General features: G+C 35.9%; 1 protein-coding gene across 1 annotated transcript in view; it reads left to right on the top strand.

Moving 5' to 3' along the window:
• The window catches only part of brinp3a.2 (bone morphogenetic protein/retinoic acid inducible neural-specific 3a, tandem duplicate 2), a 42,198-nt gene that overhangs the window by 7,390 nt on the left and 12,345 nt on the right, over positions 1-22,463 (top strand). Inside the window, exons 2-4 of the mRNA XM_017429090.3 lie at positions 4,631-4,987; positions 15,913-16,103; positions 18,069-18,259. Of these exons, the coding sequence (XP_017284579.1) occupies positions 4,767-4,987; positions 15,913-16,103; positions 18,069-18,259 (603 nt within the window). The 5' untranslated portion in view covers positions 4,631-4,766. The remainder of the gene's footprint in view (positions 1-4,630; positions 4,988-15,912; positions 16,104-18,068; positions 18,260-22,463) is intronic.

The raw sequence follows: 22,463 nt of genomic DNA, 5'->3' as shown, positions 1-22,463 counted from the left end.
CTATACCAGCTTGATATAGTTACTACAGTGGGTTTTTTTCTGTAAGGATAAAATCATTTTTAGAAATTGTGCAGTTTACAAGAAAAATATTGTTTCACAAAGATAATGTTCTTATATGAAAAAGCCCTGAGGTAAATAAAGTTTGAAACAGGCAAAGAATGTTGGAAGTTACTATAATAAAATTCCCTTTAAATGTTTTGGAATATGCTGGTGCCAAATCAAAGCTTTAAATAAATGGACAGAAAACTGTTCTTAGAAACAGCTTTCAAATATACATCATGAAGCAATATCAAAGTCATTATATGGATAGCCTGAAAAACAATTTAACAACAGGGGCTCTTTGATCGGCCATTGATCTACTGGGCTTTTAGGTCAAGTGATGACAAAACATTAAAGCTTGCATATAATGGGAATCATCACAGATGGCTTGTTAAATAACTTTGTTGTTGGAATATTAGATGTTTAGCCATGCAAACTGATTATAACCTTTCATAATGATGGGCAGTGGGCGTAAAAGGGTCATAGAGTCTGATCCACTGTTTGTTGTGCTTCACTTGAATGGCCATTTGTTTAACACCCCCTCTCACTATTGAACTGTCGGAACAAGAAAGACGTCCAAATGGATCTTTCTTCCCTGCAGAAATAAACAAGACCTTGTCATAGGTGTCATTTCAAAGATAAATTGCAATCTCTGTGCTTCCTTGCTTCTCCAAAGAACATTTGTTTCCAGTGCAAATGTGCTAGGGCTTTTTTTTTACATATGAAAAACAATTGTCTGTCAAATGACAAGGCCGAAGGGTTTGTGTATAGGTGTACATGCTGCCTGTCAATTTGGCCAAAGAGTGGCTCAAAGCCTTGAGGGCCACAAAGAAGTTGTTTTCAGAGCTGGAAAAACACATTATTTAAACAGATTCATTTCTAAAATTAAAATTGTGATTACTTTTCTCCTCTGAAAATATTTCTGATAGTGTGTGTTAACAGCTTTCAAGAAGACTTTAAATACATAGGAAAATAGCAGACACTGATTGTTTAAACATATTTTATACAACATCATGCCTTGTTTTCTAATGATATTCTTTGCATCTGCTTTTGTCTTAGTGGATGAAAATCTTTGTTACATTCATCTTTGGAAAATCTTTTTTCTCTTCATTTGTGATGTTATCACAACTCCACTGAGAGGACCTTGCACTGACAAAAAAGAGCTTTCATTTTATACAGTATTTCCAACCAGCCTTGGGCTATCACTGGCACAGGTTGTGCAAAATCATATTTGAGTGGATCTACAGGAACCCTTGTGCTTGCTCTGCTCCCTTCAAATGGAAATTCCTTCCTGTTCTATAGACCAACCTTTGAAATGTTATTTCTAGGTTATGGGATTTCCTGCCTCAAGGAGCATTTTAACATTGTTTGGTGCAAAGCAGTTTTTTGCATAAGGTTGCAAATGTGACATAATGGTATCACAAAATTTAAAGACATACGACTGATGCCTCGCTGTGAGCTGATAAAGGCTCAGTAAATTACTTTATTTGGGTGAAAACGTGAATAATAGGACATGCACAGACCAGTCTGACAGCATGAAATGTTTACTGGAAGAACTGTCACAGAAAGTGTGTAAATTATGCAAGATGTGACACAAAATTGGGTTTTAGAGGTATTTGAGAATGCAGAGGAGGAGCGTGGGTTGTTTAAGGAGGAAGAGATAACAGTAAATACACTGAGAATATGAAAAGGAGAAAGAAGGCCATGCAGCGAACAGAAGTGCCAGTGTTCTCCTGCATCAGCGTTTGGATGGCTGCCTGTGGAATGATAGGATTAAAGAGCTTTCTAATTTGACCTCTGTGCTCTATTTTGATCTTAACATGCCACACACTCCCCCTTGTGCAAGGTCACTCTCAGTACACAACATGCACAAAGCAAAACAAGAAAGGTTTCCACCTGCGAACGTGTACAGTCAACAAAGCATATGTGGCTGATCGTGTGTCTAATTTCACTCAAGCATAAACTCAAGACCATTTTTTCCTTACATAGCCTTAAAGCTAGTACTGTAAGATCATCGCCTATAACTGTCATATTTTGTCAAACTGCATAAAGTGTATCTGTTCACTTTGTGGCCCTTAGCAGCTGAAGAAACAGGGATGTAGACAAAAGAGTAAAATGCTTGAGCTCACACAAAGAGAATGGCAAAAGATAACAGAAATGCTGGGAAGACAGAGTGCTCTCTGTCTCAGTGCAGATAAACTATTCAGTACCACTGGAATATGAACAACTGCTGAAGTACTCACTCTTATGTCTCACTGCATCCACAGTAAACAATGTAAAAGGCAACTGGAGATGATGTGCATAATTGCACCACATTTCTGTCCAGTATTATACCTCAAGTTATTCATTAGACTTAAGTTTAAATTTCACATGGTCAAACTGCAAAGTGCACTTTGGAGACTTGAGTCAGGCTGAATGAGTTAGCATTGCCTTTTAAATCTCTGCTGGTTGTTCACTGTGAGAATATTTTCAACATGAATTCACATTTGCAACCAGGGCAAGTGGAGTAACTAAACTAAAGAGGAATCGAATGAGTGCACCATATTTCTGTATAGTAACAGTACAAAACCACAAACTGTCACATATCTCCTCACTTTTATGAATAATTCTCTGTCAACTGAAAAGAGCTCCATTGCATTGCATTTCACAGTTTTATCCAAATCAAGTAGAAAGACAGACATACATACAGACAGACATATTGCTGATGTGACTGACTGCAGAATCTGAGTTTCACTGCTCTAAAATTTGAGTTTCTGCTTTCCTTAGGACTCGGTTTCACACAAGACTTGAAAAAATAACTGAGTCTAAAAGTAGAGATTAGTTTGTCAAATATTGGCAGTGTACTGTAAAAACAGCAGAATGAAAAATGTTATATAAAATGCCTGAGCAGCTAAGATTATTACTTACAATTTAAGACGTGTAACTTAATTTAGACGTGCCCATAAGGATTTAATTTAAGTCTTGCCCTGGTGAAAAAAAAGAAATATGAAGAGGTTTGTCTTTTAAAACTAGATGTACCTTAGTTGAAAGGTGTGATTTAAAGAAAAATGTCATGAAGGACATTTCACTCTGCTATCTTTTAATTAATAGCACATTAGTGCATAATGGTAGATTATGTTGAAATTCACAGATGTGCAAAACTACACACGCACTTTTTCGCACACACACACCAACTGGGATCTGACAAACTGAGTCTGGGGAGCTGTGTCAGACTGAAATCAATTTCCAAATTGCTAGCTGATCTCATCTCATTAAAACTACTAAATTAAAGTTCTCCTGCATGCTTAACTTTCAATAATTAACCCCATGCCTGTCTCTGTCAGTGAATGAACAGATAATGTTCTGTGATATAACATTTTAAACCTGTTGTTGTTCCCTCGATTCACCAGCTGTTGTACATTGTGCCCGTGCTGTCGACTGTCTTGTGAGTGTAGTGATTTTTCAAATCCGCTGCACCCACATGCAGTCACATGGCTGAGTTAACTTGACAGATTGTCATCAGAATACTGTAATGGGACTCACAGCAGCCCAACACATACACAAACACCCACGAGTTGACTGACAGCTCTCGAAAAGAAAGTAGAGGCTAACCTTAGCTCTGAAAAGAGTCTGAACAAATATAGTCTGAGTAGTATACATGGGTAGTGGTGTGACAATCTGCATGTAAGCACTGGTCTAATTAGATGTGATGTAGTTTTATAGTCAAGTACTGAATGATAACAGTAATTATTCATCCTGGGGGGATGACCATTGAAATCAGAACTTCTTTCACTTAGAACCTTTTCTTCCAAAGAAAATGTTCATAAACATTTCCATAAAATACTGTAACTGTCATATCAGAGTTCAAATGTCTACATTTTTTTGACTTCTGAATTAAAATCTTCACCAGAAGTAATGAATGTCATGAGTAATTAATTTTAGTTATAAGGGCTTTACTTTGTCAGAAAAAGGTGGATCACAATACATTGTATTGTCTTTTACTTCAACATGCTGTGATTTTTTTTAAATTTATTTTTACATGAAATTAATGTTTTTGTTTTATTTGTTAGTCAGAAATGGTCAATGCAACGCATATGTGGAGTAGCTGGGTACAACACTTTATGTGATAATATACCGATCAACTGTTTGGTTTGGTTAAGTTTACTTTGAATAAAATGATAGATGGTATCATTAAACAAAACAAACAAAAACAAAACTAAAAAACAATTAGTATGGAATTCATCATATTCTTGCTAATTACTGTCATTCTATTTCAGCCTTAAGTGTTTCCATATACGGAAATTAAGGGTGCTCTTTAAACCTAACTGATTGGAACCAATAATTATCGAAAAATTGATCTGAACTCAATTTTCTTTGTTAAATACTCTTATTTCACACCCAAAAACAAAACCTGTTTAAGGTTCATTTCACCCACACAACACTGCTGTGACCTGTCATCAGTTTTTGCTTCTGTTTTATTTATTCCATTGTTTTTTTTTCTGATTCTTTATGTCTCATAAAGCTGTTGAAATATTGTCAGGTTTTCTTTTCTGTGTTTTCCTCAGTAAATGTAGGTGTGTTTCTTTTATCCTTAATGCTGTGTCTTTTTCAGGTGTTTGGGGGCCATTGAGGTGATGAAGGTCCCCCTGTTATCCCAGTGGAGGAGCCAGCTAATGACCAGTGTATTTGTCTGCTGAACGGCCCCCACCACCACCACTGCCCTCTATCCCTCCCCCTCTCCATCGCTGATGGCTCTATGGGGCATCATCAGCCTCAGCCTTCATTGCTGGGTGTGTTTACGATCTGGTGTAACAGCAACAGCAGTGGCATCCAGCCTCCCTAATGACAAACCTGGGGGACCTCTGGACTGGCTCCTTTCAGATAAAGGACCCTTCCACCACTCTCCAGAGTACATTGACTTTGTGGAGAAGAATCGGCAGGGCTTCTCCACCAGATACAAGATCTACAGGTGAGTTATGAGTGTGGGATGATGAGGCACTTTTCACTGTATTTACACTTCCAAATCATCACTCCACTTCCATTATGCACTTAGCAAATCTCCCACATTTGCATCAAACCATCACTGAAGTTGTACTTTGATAATTCAGCAGTGTGCAAATCAGATCAGTGTACCTTTGTGTTTATATATTTACAATATGCTTACTTAAAATTACGTGTTTTATTTTAATCACTAGCAAGTCTTGACAGACAGATGGACAATGCCTTCAGTCCATCCAATATCATTCTGACTGGGCACAAATCTATGTTCTATGTTCATTAACAGACTCCACCTGTTTAGATACGTATATATATATATATATATATATATATATATATATATATATATATATATACACACTTGCAAATACATCATTCATATATATACTTTGCATGGTGAAACCTTGCACTTTGGGTTTATTCTTCAATTAAACTTTTTTTAAATTATTATTTTTACTGTATGACCTATTTTAAAAGTGCTGTTTTTGTACAGCTAATATAATTTTTCTTTTTTTTTTCTTTTGCTGGAGCAACTATATCAAACCTAATTTCCCTTTGGGATTATTAAAGTATTTTTCTGATTCTGAAACAGCTGCTTGTATAAAACAGTCATAATATTTTTTTATTTATTGACGGTATCTTTTTATTCATGCATTTTGAACAGTTAAAAGAAAAAAATGGTGTGACACACACTGTTAAGTTAAAATATTTTGCATAATTTTACACTTCTTCACAATAATGGGAAGTGTGGGCGATTGCCTAGAATGTCAGACTATTATTTTGAGTGCAGTTACCTTAGTTTCTGTTTAACTGTTCGGATCCACTGCTGCTGAAGGGCAGTGGACCTCAGATATATCCAATTCTAGCCTGAATTTATGCAGTTAGTATCGCTCTAGTTTCCTTTCTGTTAATGCCATAGATAACTTTTTATGCAAGTCCTTGAGCAAATAATCCATGTGAATATTTTCATATATATGTTATTTTATATTAAGTGGGTTTTTTTATGTTTTCTATAAAACTGCATATTTTCTGTACTCACCACATGTTAATTATCAGTTCACTGATGTACATTTAGAGATGTGTGATAAAGGGAAAGGCTCTTTGGTAGACTGGCAATCTGTCCAGGGTGGACTCTCGAACAGATTGTTGCCATGACCCCCTTACAATCCTGAACAGGATGAAGTGGGTATGATAAATGAATAAAATCACAATGTAGATGTATGGACACGTTTTTATATAAATAAATAGAATCCCCCTCAACCTTAATGCCAGACAAAAGTTCTTATCGTCTTTCTATTGAAGAACTGTAAAGAAGTTTCAGTTCCATCGAGGTAAATACATACTGTAAGTTGAGAGGTTTTCAATTTGAAAAGTGTACTTTCAGCTGTGATTATTGAATTAATAGCTGAATTAGCCTCAAACATTCTGTATGTCTGTGTATCTGACAACAAGTAAAAACTAAAGTACAGACAGGCATGTTCAACATGTGTTGCTTCTCTCTTTTTTTTATTTGCCTCAAAGCTTTTTACTTTAGTTTTTCCACTCTGTTTTGAAAAGTTTTTTTTGTTTTGTTTCCTCTAACAATATCTTTTTTTTTTCTCCATTCATACATGATTTCTTCAAGAGGCTTTTCTTGCTTGAATGGTTGGCAGACTGAATTATTTGGCCTGTGTTGTCATGCACAAAAGGTTCACACAATCTGGCGTACCCAGACAGAACTGTAGTGTATTACATGCATGTATGTTGCTATCAGCTGGCTGTATATCACTTTCTGCTCTGCCCTGAAGCCTCTGGATTCACCTGATCATGTGGTCAAATGGCATGTGTTGATTAGTGCTGTAAAAGAAAAGATTTGTCATGACAGCAACACAGTCTAAGGTATCGGAACACAAGCATATTAGTGAAGATTGTGTCATGAATCATTTCCATTGTCACTAAGGAGGATGTTGTCTGAGTTTGTGGAAATGGATAGACAGGGTTCTTGACATCTATGGATCATTGCAAGGATGTTTTATAGCTTCTGTGATCAGTAGCCGTGTTAGAGCTTTTTAATATTTCCTTCTCTAGCAAATGGCAGTGGTCCATTGGAGCTGAGCTGCATGGGCGGCAAGATTAATAGTCTTATCATGTGGCCAAGTGATTAGTGAGCTCTTAGTACTTATTACTCTGCATTATCACAGAATCCCCTGAGAGGCTTCTGTCAGCTGCAAGGTTGTGTTTGAAGCCTTCTAGATTACCACAATGCGGCACTGATTAATAGTGTTGATATTAAAAGGAAAAACTAACCTAAAAAGTAAATAGCCTGTAAATCTCCCCAAATTGAATTCAGTTGGATTCAGTCCCATTCAATCTCACAAACCAATACAGACAGCTGTGGGATTGTTTCTGTTTTGGCAAATAATAGCCTTCTTTTAGTGCCGGGGAGGGTGAAATGTGGTAATAATTTTGGTTGCTCACTCCTGGATCTGGCTCACAAGTAAATTCGGCAGATTTTTTTATAAAAAAAAAAACAGGTTGAAAGGTTCTCAAGGGAGAGTGATGCTCTGTGCCAACATTACCTGTTCTGTCTGGCTTTTAAATAGCACACCAGTGTCTGAGTGCCAGTCTTAAAGGAAAACTAAACTGGTATCTGAGCAGCAAGCACATCTTTCTAATACTGATGTTTGCTTTTAAGGTTTTATTTATTTATTTTAGTTTAGCTTTAATACAATCACTTACAGCAAGTTCAGTTTAGGTTTGTAAAATATTGTTTTAAGGTATTGTAATAATATAAGTTATATTTCAAGTTTAGGTTAATTATAGTGTACAACCACAAAATGAAGTTTTAGAAACTTTTACAATTTAAAACATTTCGATGAAATATTTCAAGAACAAAATGATTAAAGGACTAAACACCAAAGTAATGCTTGTCGACTCCTGTTGCTCCAAATGTATTTAGTACTGAAGCATATTAAGATTCAACATCCAACAATAGTCAGCAGAATAAAAAAAAGCTCAGCAAAAAGACAAAAAAAGTTAGAGGTGTGAGTCTTTGTTGGCCTTGCTGTTTTATGTAGTAATGATTCACCTTTTTAAGGTTCGATACGTCCTAACGTCTAACGGTCTCAGATTACTGCAGACACACATTTTCAGGAGCACAAGTGACAAGTCAGTCTGCATTTTCTTCTTTCAAAAGGGAGTTCAGCTTGATCTTAACTTGCGAGGGGAAACTAATCATCAAAGAACTGCCTTTAATTAAAAAAAAAAAAGAAAAGCTGCATCTTTTTTGTGTAAGAATGTGTGACGGACCCACCTCAGTAATGTGTATTATATGGGAGAGTTGCCACAGGATCACATATGGACACATGATGAGATTGGTTCTTTTTATTGGCATCTTCTATACAAGCATAGCACTTTCTGAAGTGTAAAGTTTGCTGTCATCTTTTAATGTGTTATAGAAGACCTTGTCTGTTTTCTATAAGCAGAGGTATTAAAAATGCTTCATGTGTGGTGACCGTCTTCTTTCTACGTTAGAGGGCAAAGTTGACTATAGCTGGTAAATTCTTGGCTGACAGGTCAGACTTTTTGTGTTCCTTGAGATTACAGAGGTTAGGTCAGGTTGAAGACAGTATAACACAAGTTTTATCACTCACGTATAAAGATTTTGTGAGGCAGGTTTTACACACCACATATGTCTTATCTAGTTTGTGCTTTCTGGTCATTTCTTTGCCCAGATGTTTGCTTTCAAAATACTTGGTAGGATTTATTTTCTATCAGGAACTGCTGATTGCAACCTCTCTGCAGCACATTACCCAAGATGTTTTTGTACAACTCACGATCACACTGGCCTCATATTGCTCCTACATGGTTGCTTGGTAATCCAACTTTTATATTTGTTTTCAGAGTTTAATTGTGGTTAAATGGAATAAGAGAATGAACTGTGCAATTTTGTTCCAAATGTCAGAGTAATAGTTGGATGCACTTATTTTGTTTTGGCTGCAAACCTTTAAATATTTCTTGTTGTATGGTATTGTTGCAGAACCAAACACATTCCCGTTTCTGTGCAGCTCAGAGTTGAGTAGTTTACAATTCCTTCAGAAATATATTTTCTTCCCCTTTCTCTGCTGCAAAAACATCCACTTTTTAGGTACATATTAAGTGAAAGTACTCTATTAGCCCATTAGCTATTGTTCAAGAAAAGCTAAAATTAGCCAAAGGTCTTCTCAACAAGGACACTTACATGTATTGTAATGAGTTTGAGCTAGAAATAATTAGTCTAGGCTTGTCAAAGACAAACTTTGATTCACCTCCCGATATTAATTATCTTTCTGTGTCCTGTCTCCAGATGAATTACCTGTACATCAATAAAATTATGAACTATAACAGCAGGACTATAATAATTATATGGAACTGATTTATTAAAAAAAATGAAGCACATACAAGACCTTCAGAAGTTGACTTGATCAAAAGAAAGCAAGTTTATGTTTGATGTGAGTCACTTCTAATATAAGGAACAACTGAGCCACAGGGGAGTTCACACACGCTCTGAACAGCGTTCAGGTGAGACTTTTAAAACATACTTCCTTAGCAGTGCTTCTTGACATCTCAGCACTGCATTATTTATTTATTTTATTCATTCTGCATCACATCTGCTGTCCTGAAGTCCCCTCAGATAACTGAAAGTTGTCCCCTGTACTGAAAAGGCTCTCTTATAAACAGTGTTCCTTCATCTCAAGGCCAATTTTCTCAGCTGTAATTGAATACATTAAAAACACAGATTGTCCTAAAAAACGTAATGTTTTCAGAGATCAAAGGACATATAAAATGTTTTATTCAGAATCAGCTCTATTAAATTTGTATCCTCTACTTATATTACATTTATTACTGCAGGCAACTGAAATTGATAATTTATCCTTAATTTAGATGTTTTACAAAATATGTTGTTCAACAAACTTGAAAAAAGATTATTCCTTCACAATTTATTTATGTTTTTTTATTAATGTAGAGGACAAAAGTGAGCTTTGGTTACTTCTATCAGCCATAGCTATAGTTGTGTGTACTGCAAATTAATGAATAAATAATAAAATTCCTAATTGGGGGATGTGATGAACATTTAGTTAAATTAGTCATATCAGTACAGTGAGCATGTCAGTGTTCTCCTTTATTATCTCCATTTTGTATAAAGCCTGAAGGAGCTGCTCAACTATCACCTTTAAATGACATGACTCAATTAAAAATCCTCTATAAAATGTATTATTTTAGGTTTCTTTAGTCAAACTAACACATGACTGATGAACTTTAAGCTGCATCATTCGAACATCAATGCATGCTAACAGTATGGTTTATATTTGTCACTTTTGCAATAACTACAAATGATTAGTTTTGACTGGTTAAATTTGGTTAAAGTCACTTCACTTTTTCCAGACCAGAGGGCAGAGGGGATTGAAAGTGACAACATTATTTTCTGGCTTGGTGTTCCTCATGTGCAGCTCAGATCTCTCCTAAATCCTAATAATGCTCAAGGACAGGAGAAGATGAATTACCAGAATCAGTTCTTCGAGCTACCTCAGCTGTGATGGAGTAATGAATTCACACCACGTCATGCCACCACTTAAATTACTAGTTTGTTTTTTATCTTTGTTATTGAATATGAAAATAAATATATAAATAAATCACCAGATCTCTGATGAAATGGAAAGCAGGTTTGTGTTTTTATGGATATTTTTGTATGTTGGAGTTTGTGTTTTTTTCTGGATTCACTGAAGAGCATCCTATGGCTTCAAACACAAACACAATGTGGGCCTTCCGCTGGAGCCACCTGTTCCAGGGGAATATTGCCAAGTAAAAGCTGCCATACCCACTGAACCGACAGGAGGCTGGACATAGGTTTGGTATTATTCACAGCATTTTGCATTCAGATAACCTAACCATTTTATTATTATTATTTATTTATTTTTTATCACATTTTCATTTCACATTTTATTAAGTGTAAAATAAAATAAGAAGGAGTCATGATCCACACCTCATAACCATAGGTGAGGGCTGGAACACAGACCAGTAAATCAAAAGCTTTGCCTTTAGGCTCGGCCCTTATTCTGCCATGACACAGCAGAGCAACGCCCTCATTACGGCACACAAGGCCCTGATTTGTTGATTCATCTCCTGCTCTGCGCTACCATCACTCAGAAACATGACCTCCAGATACGTGAACTCTTCTATATTATATATATATATTTTTATTTGTACTTATTTGATCAACAAGTTAACCTCTGTGGCTCTGAGTTATTTAAAGGTTTGTCTGATCTTTGATAAGTGACCTGCTGGGTGGGCTGGAAAACAGCCTCACTGCTTCCCAACTTATTCAAAAGTTGAATGCTGCATTCTGTCTTACCATATTTGTTTATTCTTCCAGAACTGCATGAGCAGATGTGAACCAGTTTTAAAACAGGGTTTCTTTTTAACTTAAAAAAAAAAAAAAAATCAACAACTCTGCTCTGATAGCGCCATGAGAATTAAACTTGTGAAACTGATGTAGCACTGCAAAAAGAAGCAATGAACTTGATAATAATAATGACTTAGCTGGTTGTAGGAAGGATTGCAGACCCTAAAATCATCTCTGTGGTGAAACCCATTTCATTTCATCCTCTTCCTGCAGGATGAACCATTTGGCCTATCGGGGTTTTAAGATAAGACAGGGCTAGCTTATCACCGTCAGTGATAACTGAAGAAACGAACGACGGCAGGGATTTGCGAATACACTTTCCGTACCTGGTCCTCCCTCCCGGTGTATTGCTTCCTTTCTCAGCGAATGTGCTGCGGCTTTAAACTTGTGCTTTCATGCTGCAAAGTGGAACTCAAGAGACATGGTGTCCCATTTGAAGAGGTCATTTATTTGTGTAGCATAAAATTAGGAGAAGATTTATAGCTACAATAGATATATCTCAGGAAGAAATTCGTCAAAGGTTTTGTCTGAATACTACAGTGTCAGCAAAAAGGTCAACTGGTACCACGTATCCATTTAACATCATTATGTTTCCTTCCCACACACCTTTCAGCCCCTGCCTATTGTGTGAATCAGGCACTTGCTTTGTGATTATATAACAGAAAATGAAAATAAATACGAGTCAAATGGTTGCTACTTGCTCTTTCCTGTTTTTGTTTGCTGCAGTTTGAGCTCAGGGTGATTTACACATTGTATCATTTAAACATCTGCGTGTTCGAGCTTTCCTCATTACTCCTGGTTTAATGTGATATATACCCTTTCAAAAGGCCACACTCCCTCCATCCATCATCTGCAGCTAAGGTTGCTCAACTCATTCTGATTACAGTAGTCAAGCTTTTACTCTGACAACAGAGAGGTGAAACATTTGACTGATTGGACGATAGAGTTCACATAAATTCACTAAATGTTTATTTCTAGTTGCACAGTAAGTTCTGAAAAATATGCAAAAAAAAAGAAATATGATGTCCACAGAGGGTCAAGCTGTAGCTCTTCGAAATACATTATTTGTTTTATTTGGGGTTTTTTGTTATTTTATGAGGACATAAAAAATGAATAAACAACTGAATGCAAAACACTACTTTTATTACTACCACTACTACCAATATACTCCTACTATACTACTACTACTACTACTACTACTATATATATGGCACAGTGGTGTAGTGGTTAGAGCTTTGGTTAGAGGCTGCAGGTTCTCTTCCCAACTTTCTGTGTGGAGTTTGCATGTTCTCCCTGTGAATACGTAGGTTTCCTCCTGGTACTCCAGTTTCCTCCCACAGACCAAAAACATGCATGTTAGGTTCATTGGTAACTCTAAAAATGTCCCCAGGTTTGACTGAGAGTGTGAATGGTTGTTTGTCTCATTTGTCTCTGTGTGTCCCTGTGATGGACTTGTTACCTGTCCAGGGTGTCCCACGCCTCTCGCACAGTGATGGCTGGAGATGGACATCAGCTCCCCGAGACCCGGAAACTGTGTTTGAGGCTGTCTATCATTCTAGACATACTTATACATTTTTAAATCTGCTTCTCATCCAGTTTTGTTTCCTTTTAGTCTTTGCTGGTAAACTACTGCTGTGTAATTCAAATAAACTGTAAAACTAGTTCCTATAAAGAAGTCATATATTTTTATAAGCTGACCTCAGTTGCACAGCTGTTTATTTTTTATTCTTTGTGTGTTTGTTTTGTTGAGTTTTTTGTTTGTTTGTTCATATATTTTTTAGCCAAAGTTGTAAAAAATGTAGGCAGAGGTAAATGGACGCTGTGCAAATGCAGCCTGCCATATTAGACAGTGGTGTTTCCGTAGCAACAACTGCAACTGAAAATAACTTTGGAAACAATACTTGACAAGCAGTCTTTTCAGATTGTATCTCACAGACTTGCAAGGCAGATTGTATTTGCCCTACTGTCAGGGGAACATTTCAATTTTATTTGCAACTTTTTAAGCTGCCTCTCACATGTTGGCTTAAAGCAACAAATATCAAGTTTATTCAATGCCTTGGAAATAGCCACTTTCAAATCTTCTTCCAAAGGTTACAGCATATTTGTATTCCTATTGTAAGCTCATTTGGTAATTCATCTTTTCACCACTTTAAATATAAAAAGGAACAACACAAATGCTGAAGTTACTTTAACCTCAATTACACTAACTTGCTTACAAAAACACATTATTCTTCGAAAGGCTCACTCAGAAGAATATCCTTTATGGTAAAGCCTGAGGCAAATAAAATAAGTTTTGAAGGATTGCTGCTTGTTTTGAGAACATTTTTTTCTAAAAAAAAAACAAAAAAAAACTTGACATGTAGGACATAGTAATTACTACTACTAATAATAAAATTAAGCATTAATGGAAACACAACTTGATTTGCGAGGTACCAAGTTAAACAAAGTGACACAGCTGGGATCTTGGCTGAGTGTAATTATGTCATTTCAGCTTGTGTGCATAAATTATTATGGAAAGATAAAAAAGGTAGAGAGACTGAAAGGTTATTATATGGATGTAGTTAGCCTTCTGGTGTCCATGTCCTCTATAGGTTGATAAAAGATGCTTGGCCTTTTAGAACCTAATGCTGGACCTCAGAGTTTAACTTCAAGAAACTTCAGCAGTTGTTCTAATCTTAACTCTGCTTTAGGTTATTTATGTGTTTAAAGCTTATTTAGAATTTTACAGATTCATCTCAGGAACAGATGATACAATAAGTTGTTTCTTCATATCAATGTTACTCATGATGACAGTTTATATATAGATGATTACGGGGCTAATGCTGTATTCTTTTTTCAGTTATAATAGAAACAATATTGACTGAGCTAACACAGAAAAGTACTGTTTCAGATCCCAACCTCAATTTTGATTAGTTTTGTACTTAATCAAAACAAAGAATGAATATGTTTAATTTGTTTTCGAAAACATAAATTTGTTGTTTGACAATTTGAATTTTAAATGAAGGCCTTGCTCGCTTTTCCTCACAAAAGGCAATATTTTCAAACTAAATTTTGCCCTGTTTTGGTTAATGTCAGGCAAACAAAGCACATAAAAAGCTGATTTAAATTCACAGAGAGCTCTCTCTCTGCTAAGCTGAGTGTGTCACTGGGAATGAAGGGTTACACTAAATCGTTCAGCAGAGGATACTTTACATGAAAATCTTTGAATAAACACCTAGAATTTTTTTCTGCTTGAATAACTTTAAAATGAGTTAAATCATTGCCAAAACCAGGATCAGGTTGAGGAGCTGTGCCTTGGGCAACTGTTGCACACAAACTCTTGGAACATGCCTGCAAGGTCTTTATTGATTGAAGAAATGCCCTTTTTTCCCTTGACTTTTGCCCTGACGTTGATTGCAGTTTTATTTTTTTTTCTCTCATATACAGTATGTTGGTTTTTTGTTGTTCTTTGTTTTGTTTTGTTTTTACAAAAATGGCAAAAGTTGTGAAAAAAGTCAGTCTTCAGTCAGTACATTAGATTACTGAAATCCTAAAGTGCTCCTATGTGCTGTTATTTGTCAGATGTGATCACATATAAATGCTCTGTCTTAAAATTAAAACTGTATAATTAATTAGTGATCCTCTAATAATTTTGATCAAAAGCAAAATCAAAGTGACACTCTCAGTTAGGGTCAAGTTTAGCAGTTATCAGCGGCAAATGTCAGAAAATGAGAAAATAACAAAAATAACTTTCTATTTTTCCGTGATAATGACGACGATGATTAGCATTATTATTATTGTCTCTATTTGTTTTCTCCCTTCAAGTATGGCATGCATTCTCTCTGAGGATGTTTTTTCCTCCACCACCTTCTGCTTATCCATATTGATGCATGCTTCTGTTTGTTATTAAGCTCCACATCTGTCAGCTGTGCAGTTGGAGCACATTCCCATTCTGTTTAACAATAATCATTTCAGGTTTCACATTGTTCTCCTCTGACTTCTTACCGACTTCCAATTTTCTGTCAAGAGCTTTCTAATCTTTTCAAACACATAGGTATGGACTATTTGCCCCAGAAAGTGGCTCAAACTTGTTTCAGGGCTGAAATAATGATTAAAGTCATCTGTTTATTGTGTTGATGAAATAACAATAAGTAAATACAATGTCTGTTGTTTTCATAAAGCAGGCATATTTCCTAGAAACAAGTGTCTGAAAGCCAGCATTTTTAAAATATGTAATATAAATACACATACACAGTATATATATCCTACGTTTTTGTCTTTGTTTTGTACTTTTTTTTTTTTGCTTTGAGTTTGAATGTTTTATTTTTGTCATTTTTCAAATCTTAAACAGTAAATCAACAGTGCCTATGTGAATAAATAAAATGAATAAATCAAAAGAGGTCCTATAGAAAGGTATATTTTAGTCATATAAATCTAGATTACACTGAGATGTGTTGTGAGTTATGTTTATGTCTATTTTTGCTTATTCCTAACAGAGAGTTTGGGAGATGGAAGGTGAACAACTTAGCAGTGGAAAGGAGAGATTTTCTGGAGTCTCAGTTACCTTTGACCCCCGAATTCATCAGGAATATTCGACTTCTGGGCCGCCGGCCTACCACCCAGGCGATTACTGACAACCTGATCAGGAAGTATGGAACCCACTTTCTGTTGTCAGCTACACTTGGAGGTAAAGCAAAGCATCGGCTGATTGCATTGTTTAGATGATGCATTCACTGACTGAATTAAACACGTCTTGTTTTCAAGAGTTTGACTGGAGGTTTTGTTTTTTTTTTCCAATTCTGTCTGCTCTTCTTTACCTACAGATTTGTCCTTTGACTAGAAACTGAGTTCTATGTTTTTTTCTGATGACTGACTGGCTCTTTTATTACCATTATTTTAGGCCTGTGCTTGAATGTAAAATAGTAGATGATGAGCAGAAATTGTAAGGCTCTTTGAAACCGTTTAAGGGAAACCGGGGCTATGTAAAAGGAGTTTATTCACAGTTTTGTGTTCACTTAATCTCACACATTCGTCTTTTATGTCCAGCTTTATGTGCAGTCAGTTCACAGTGGTGACAGATTCATTTAATATTGATTTTTGAAACAATGGTTTCTTGATTTCAGACAAATATAGACAGAAGCTGCCTTCACACTTTCAGTGATCATCCATCAGTTTTGCTGAGTGGAATTAAAATTGATGCTGGCAGATTTTATCAGCTGCAGCTACTGAGATAATTAGGTTCAATTCTGTGAGAATTATTAATTTATTTTAACCACTTTAGTTAACGTCACAACAATGGAGTATTCTAAAATATGAAGATAAATATAGACTAGTCAGCTTTTAAAAATGTGATTGAAGAATGATATTCATTTTTAAAGAAGGATAAAAGCAGTTAGTATTTGCTTTTCCAGGTGTTCCATATGGAAAGCAGATGGAGGTAGCACATTACCGCTGTTCACTTAATTGAATTACACATCACAACATAATTCAATGCCAAGAAAGCACACTCATTGATTAGACTACATATAAGAGGCTGGACACTGTAAACGTAGCACTCATACTCTTAGTCATACTCACCTGAAGTTTAGTTTCCCAGAGTATGATGAATGGACAAGCACTAATGGCTTTCTGGCTTTTCTAAAAAAAAAGAAAATAACAAAAAAAAAAGAAAACAAACAAACAAAAAAAAAGAAACAACTTTAAGATACCAGAGAGGTCCAGGCCTGTCATGAAGAGGTTTGCTTTTACAGGGCAACACTTGTCAATTACTTTAGACCTACCTGAGGGCTTTGAAAAGGTTGTTGTTGTGAGTGGCTGCATATAATGCAACCAACCCAGCTTCCTGAGCTGATGCAGCCCTGAACTCTGGCTCTCAGCCAGTGCTTAGTGCTATACAGAGAGGGGAATGAGAAGTTGGCCTTGGATCCTTGCCAGTGAACTGTCTCTGTGGTCCTGTATGGATTGCCTCTGTGTTCAGAAACATATGGACTTAATGAAATTAATAAATAGATTGCGATATTAGGAGTTTGCCCTTCAGCGGCCAAGTAAAAAAGGCAGCAAGCTGAAAAATGACTCTGAAGCATTAACGCTGCATTACAATGAGAAAGATGATGTGCAGTGTCTCTGGAACTCTAAAAGCATAGACAGTCTGCTGCACCATGGCCCTTAGACGTATGAAGAGCTGATTGCTGTGATCGGTGGCTTCTGATTCGGGCTGGCATGACTTATCCTAATTGTGGTCAAGTGTCTTTATCCTTCACAGGCGTCTTTATCCTTCACTAGCTGCCCTGGTGCTCATAATCATCTGAAATTATGAACAATTGTGTCACCTAGAAGAGGGCTGTGGGGTTTTGAAATTAAGGCAGCAAGATTAATTAGCAAAATTAGTCCTAAAACATTATGACCTTTGTTCAGCAATGAGATGCACCAAAAAGAAACACAAATCCCAAGTGAAGAACATACAGAGTTCAGTTGCTAGAAATTAAGCTCATAAACAATTTGGTTTAACTTTTCAACAAAAGAGAAAGACAGAAAAAAAGGATATATTTATATATAATATATAAAGACCCTAATGTAGCAGATAATGTGGACAGCCTCAAAAAGTAACAGCACCATTGAAACATGTGATTTTTTTGCTTGTTTCATAATGCAGGAGAAGAGGCCTTAACAATATTTGTGGACAAACGGAAGTTGAGTAAAAAAGCCGAAGTGAGCGATTTCTCTGGGAACTCCTCCACTGTGACGCTGGAAGCTCTGCACCAGCTGGCTGCCTCCTACTTCATCGACAGGGAGAGCACTCTGCGCAAGCTGCACCACATCCAGATCGCTTCCATTGCCATCAAGGTAATGTCTCTGCGTTTGCTTTTTCTTCACTCTTGGTACTCAATAAAACGCACAAATCATTAAACAGCCTTATCTACTGCGATCGTGGCTCACTCGTCAAGAATATTACACATATTATTGTTATGAAAGCTTTAAATGGCTTAAACCTGTAAAAAATGGCAATATTACATCATTGTTTAAGCTTTTTCTTCCGTAATTTATATACTCATCTTTCTTCAAATCTATAGAAAATGTGTTACTTTTTTTCTTCTTGGAATATATTTCTATCCATGTCATTTATTTTCATCAGACACAAGTAAATTTATTCTAACATTTAAAAACCAATTTCCATGAAATATTTATAAATGAAGCACAATGCTAACAACAAACAAATAAGTAAATAAAATAACACTTATACTTACCACCATTTGACCGAACAGCATGAACTATAATGGGTCAACTCTAGAGGAGCAGAGGATTACAGATAGAGCTCAGTTCTTCCCCTCCATCTTTCCTATCCTTTTTTTTTCATATTGCCATCTGTTTTTTATTGAACATCATTAATAAACATGACTTTCATTTCAGTCCTACCTGAAAGTGCCACCTTACGACTTCACTGAATAGTGATGTGTTGCAATATCCCACCCTAAGTTTAAAGGACTGCAGTTCATTCAGAAATATACCTGTTTATGTGATCATCTATACAAGTGAAATGTTTTCATCTGGAAATGTCGGTTACATCATTTTAACCCTTAAATTACCTTAGATGTCCTATTTTCATGGTAAATTTCCTTGTTGAGATGTAATTATAGTTGTAATAAAAATAGAGAGGTGTGCTTTTATTCACCTGCTTGGGATGATATATGATATTCATCTGCCACGAGCACATTGAGTCTGCAGGAAGCTCCGTGATGAGCACATATGGTGAGGAGAAGATAAATGAGTCCTGAGAAACACGGCTGGTGACAAGTTACTGCCTCCGGTTGTCACCTTCAGGTAGCATGGGGTTAATAGGGTGACAGAGGGGAGGGCAACCCTCTTCTCTCACATTTCTAGCTCTAGGGACACAGTGGGACCTGGCTGTGTGACATCAACGGCTGTACCAGTGAATGAATCAAACTCCCTATATTTATATCGAAGTCCTGTGCGTCTCACTGCACTTTGTCCAGAGTGAAATAAGTATTGCAGTAAAGACAGGCACATTGGAGGAGTAGCAGCAAATGCTTTTGTCTGTTCCATTTCTTGAGAATTAGGGCTTTTTTTTTCTGTCGATACAGGCAGAAAGAGAAAATGTGAGAGTTGCTCTTTCATGGTCAAAAGGCAGTCATCTGGTGTGACTGACAGGTGGGAAGTAGGTAGAGCATAGATTCACCTTCATCACTGATGGAAAGTGAGTCAAAGGAGCGACAGATTCACACTTGTGCATCCTTTCCACAGGCGTTGACCCTCACGGTAGCTGAACAGATTGCACCTCTCTGCATAAATTTGAAATCTAACAAGTTAAAGATTGAATGAGAAAAGGCTAGTGAGGAAATGCTTTCATGCTGCCTCCATGCAAATTGGAGCTTATGTTTGGGGTAAATGAATGCTACTATTGTGGTGTGCTTTAGAAATCAGGGCAAGCTTTAAGAAGTAATGACACATCACAGAGTCTGTGATTGAACCTGTACTCCAAGAGTGAAGGCACATTTTTTCTCACACCTTACAATATTTTTTAGGCTAGATTGTGATACCCCCTTTTTTAGTCAAAAAAAAAAAAGATTTGCCTGTCAGATTAAACACAGTGATAAGAAAGTTGAACAAGGAAACAATATTACACAATCATTGGATTTATTGTGCTCTTTTAATAACAATATATTTTTTGCATACTGAATATTTCACTATTGATTTTTGTTTAAACTATTACTTAAAGCTTTTATGTCGCAGTGTTCATTTTGAGTATAATTCCAGTATAATTACTGTATTTTTTATTACCATCACAATGCCCCTAAATGAAGAAAATAAATAAGGGTATAACTGCATAACAAACACAAAATTATGTGTATACTAAACCACACATTGACACAGAGATGCTAATGGGGATAAAGGTTACATTTATTATTTTTTTTTTGTTTTTCATTTATTTTCTCTTTGCCTCCACTAATTGATTGCTTTGATATGACTGTCCAGACATCTTTGCACTCACCAGTGCAGAAAGTAGCATATTTTTAGCAATTAAGCTCTCATATACATACTGTCTGCTTCCTCTGCAGTCAGACAAACGTATAGTAGCTGTTGAGGATGGAGAAAGAGGCGCATAGTTTGCTGGTGATGGTGGAGACCAAACAGGAGCATGAAGGGAATGAAATTGAGGTTAAAGACAAGAAAAAAAAATGTGCTAGAATTGTCCTATTTTAATTACTCTATACAGACATTAAAAACACAAAAGTGCTTCTGAAAGAGACACAAACCAAACCTGTCACGCAAAGTTACACTCACCTCTTATTAACCTCATCTGAAAACTAAATACCCCAGTTTATTAACTCACCAATTTTTAGTGAGAATATAAGAGTTAAATGATTCAAATGATTTGATACCAATTATAAATTGGGAGTTTTATTTCTATTTGGTCATTATAACTGTACTGTGTTACACAATTAAACTTAAAAATAAAAACAATAATAATAATAAAGAAATCATTCCTGCTTGTGTAAATCTTTTGTTCTCTTTACCGAACTGTAGACAAAGCATTGTTTCTACATTGACCTACAATCCTGTTTTGTCACTTTAGGGAGATAAAAAAAAAGTATTTTCTGCCTTAAACTTGTACTGCCTTATTATTTATGAACTGTAAATAATTTCTAATTGTATTTACTGATATATGAATTATTTGTAATAATCATTGTTATAAATAGTTCTGATATGAGTTGTGAGTATTTGACAGGATGGCTGTGTTTTTGTTACAGATATCTTTGTAATGTGTTTAATGTATGTTGATTTTGCCAAGTTAGCATTTTTTCTTTTGTTCGGTGCTAATTTTAAAAACTATTTTAAAAGTGAAACTTCTTCTTCTTTTATTTAGTTCTTTTTGCCATTTTTAGTGCCAGACTTGGCAACATATTTAAATCCCAGAATTGCTTAAAATGAGAATTAAAATCAGACACACTGACACACATACCATATCAAGATGAGAGAAATTCATATAAAAGAATATCTCTATGGTAAAAAATAAGGTGCATGTGGTTTTCTGTTGTGGGGCATACATATTACAAAGTACAGTACTGAGCTTCTGGCCCCAAGACAATAAGTTTACAGCATGGAGAAAAACACCAAGCACAGAGAAATCTTCTGCAGAATTCTTGCCTTTGCTTCTATTCTTCCCATTGTGCTGTGCATAGATGCAGGTGGCCAATAATGTCCTATTAAGCATTTTGTAATATACCAGAATGTATCAACAGTGAATAGCAGCTGCTAAGCAAAGCGGAAATTGAATGCTCTGCTCATCAGTCAGTGTTTTGCCATATGGCATATCATATGGCATATCAAATAATTCCTTTTATGGATTCAATATTCACATGGTTTGGAATCCAAGCATTGTATTTCATTTCCTCACATTCATAAAAACATTACAATTTCTCATAATGAAAACATGGGTTTTAAAATGTGGTATAAATATTTTAGCTGAAGAGCTGCATAAAACCATGATTATTTTATCTTTCCCGTTTGCAGATGAATTTCATTTTTTTTCATGTTTCTTGTATATATATATATATATATATATATATATATTTAATTAGAATTTTTATTAAAACTAAGCATGCTGTGTTTGTTGCATCATAGCAACCTGTCTTTTACGAGTACCTGAGAGCTTCACTCCTTTCTGATGGTCTTACTGATCAAGTGACCCTCATTGTTTCGCCTCATCCATCTGTCACTTTCCACCAACTGGCTTCTGACAAGCCTGACCAGGACAAATTACTGAACAAAATATGGCATCTCACAACCACAAAGAGAGAAAAATGGGATCTGATTAGGTGCTCCTCACTCTGTCACTGTAAGAAAATGGGGAGCGCTGAAAAAAGATCTCTTTTTGCAAATGAAGTGGAAAAGTGTCTTTGTGGCAAAAGTCAATTGAAATTTCTTCAATCAGTGGCTAAAAAAAAGCACATTCATGCCTGAAAATGAGTGCAGCAAAGTACTTTAAAGCTATTTAGCAGAATCAAAATGAGCTTACTCTATTTTAAAT

This window comes from Kryptolebias marmoratus, linkage group LG24 (genome assembly GCF_001649575.2).
Source record: "Kryptolebias marmoratus isolate JLee-2015 linkage group LG24, ASM164957v2, whole genome shotgun sequence".
NCBI lineage: Eukaryota > Metazoa > Chordata > Actinopteri > Cyprinodontiformes > Rivulidae > Kryptolebias > Kryptolebias marmoratus.
The sequence above is the reverse complement of the archived record's forward strand: the minus strand, read 5'-3'. Positions and strand labels throughout refer to the sequence as shown.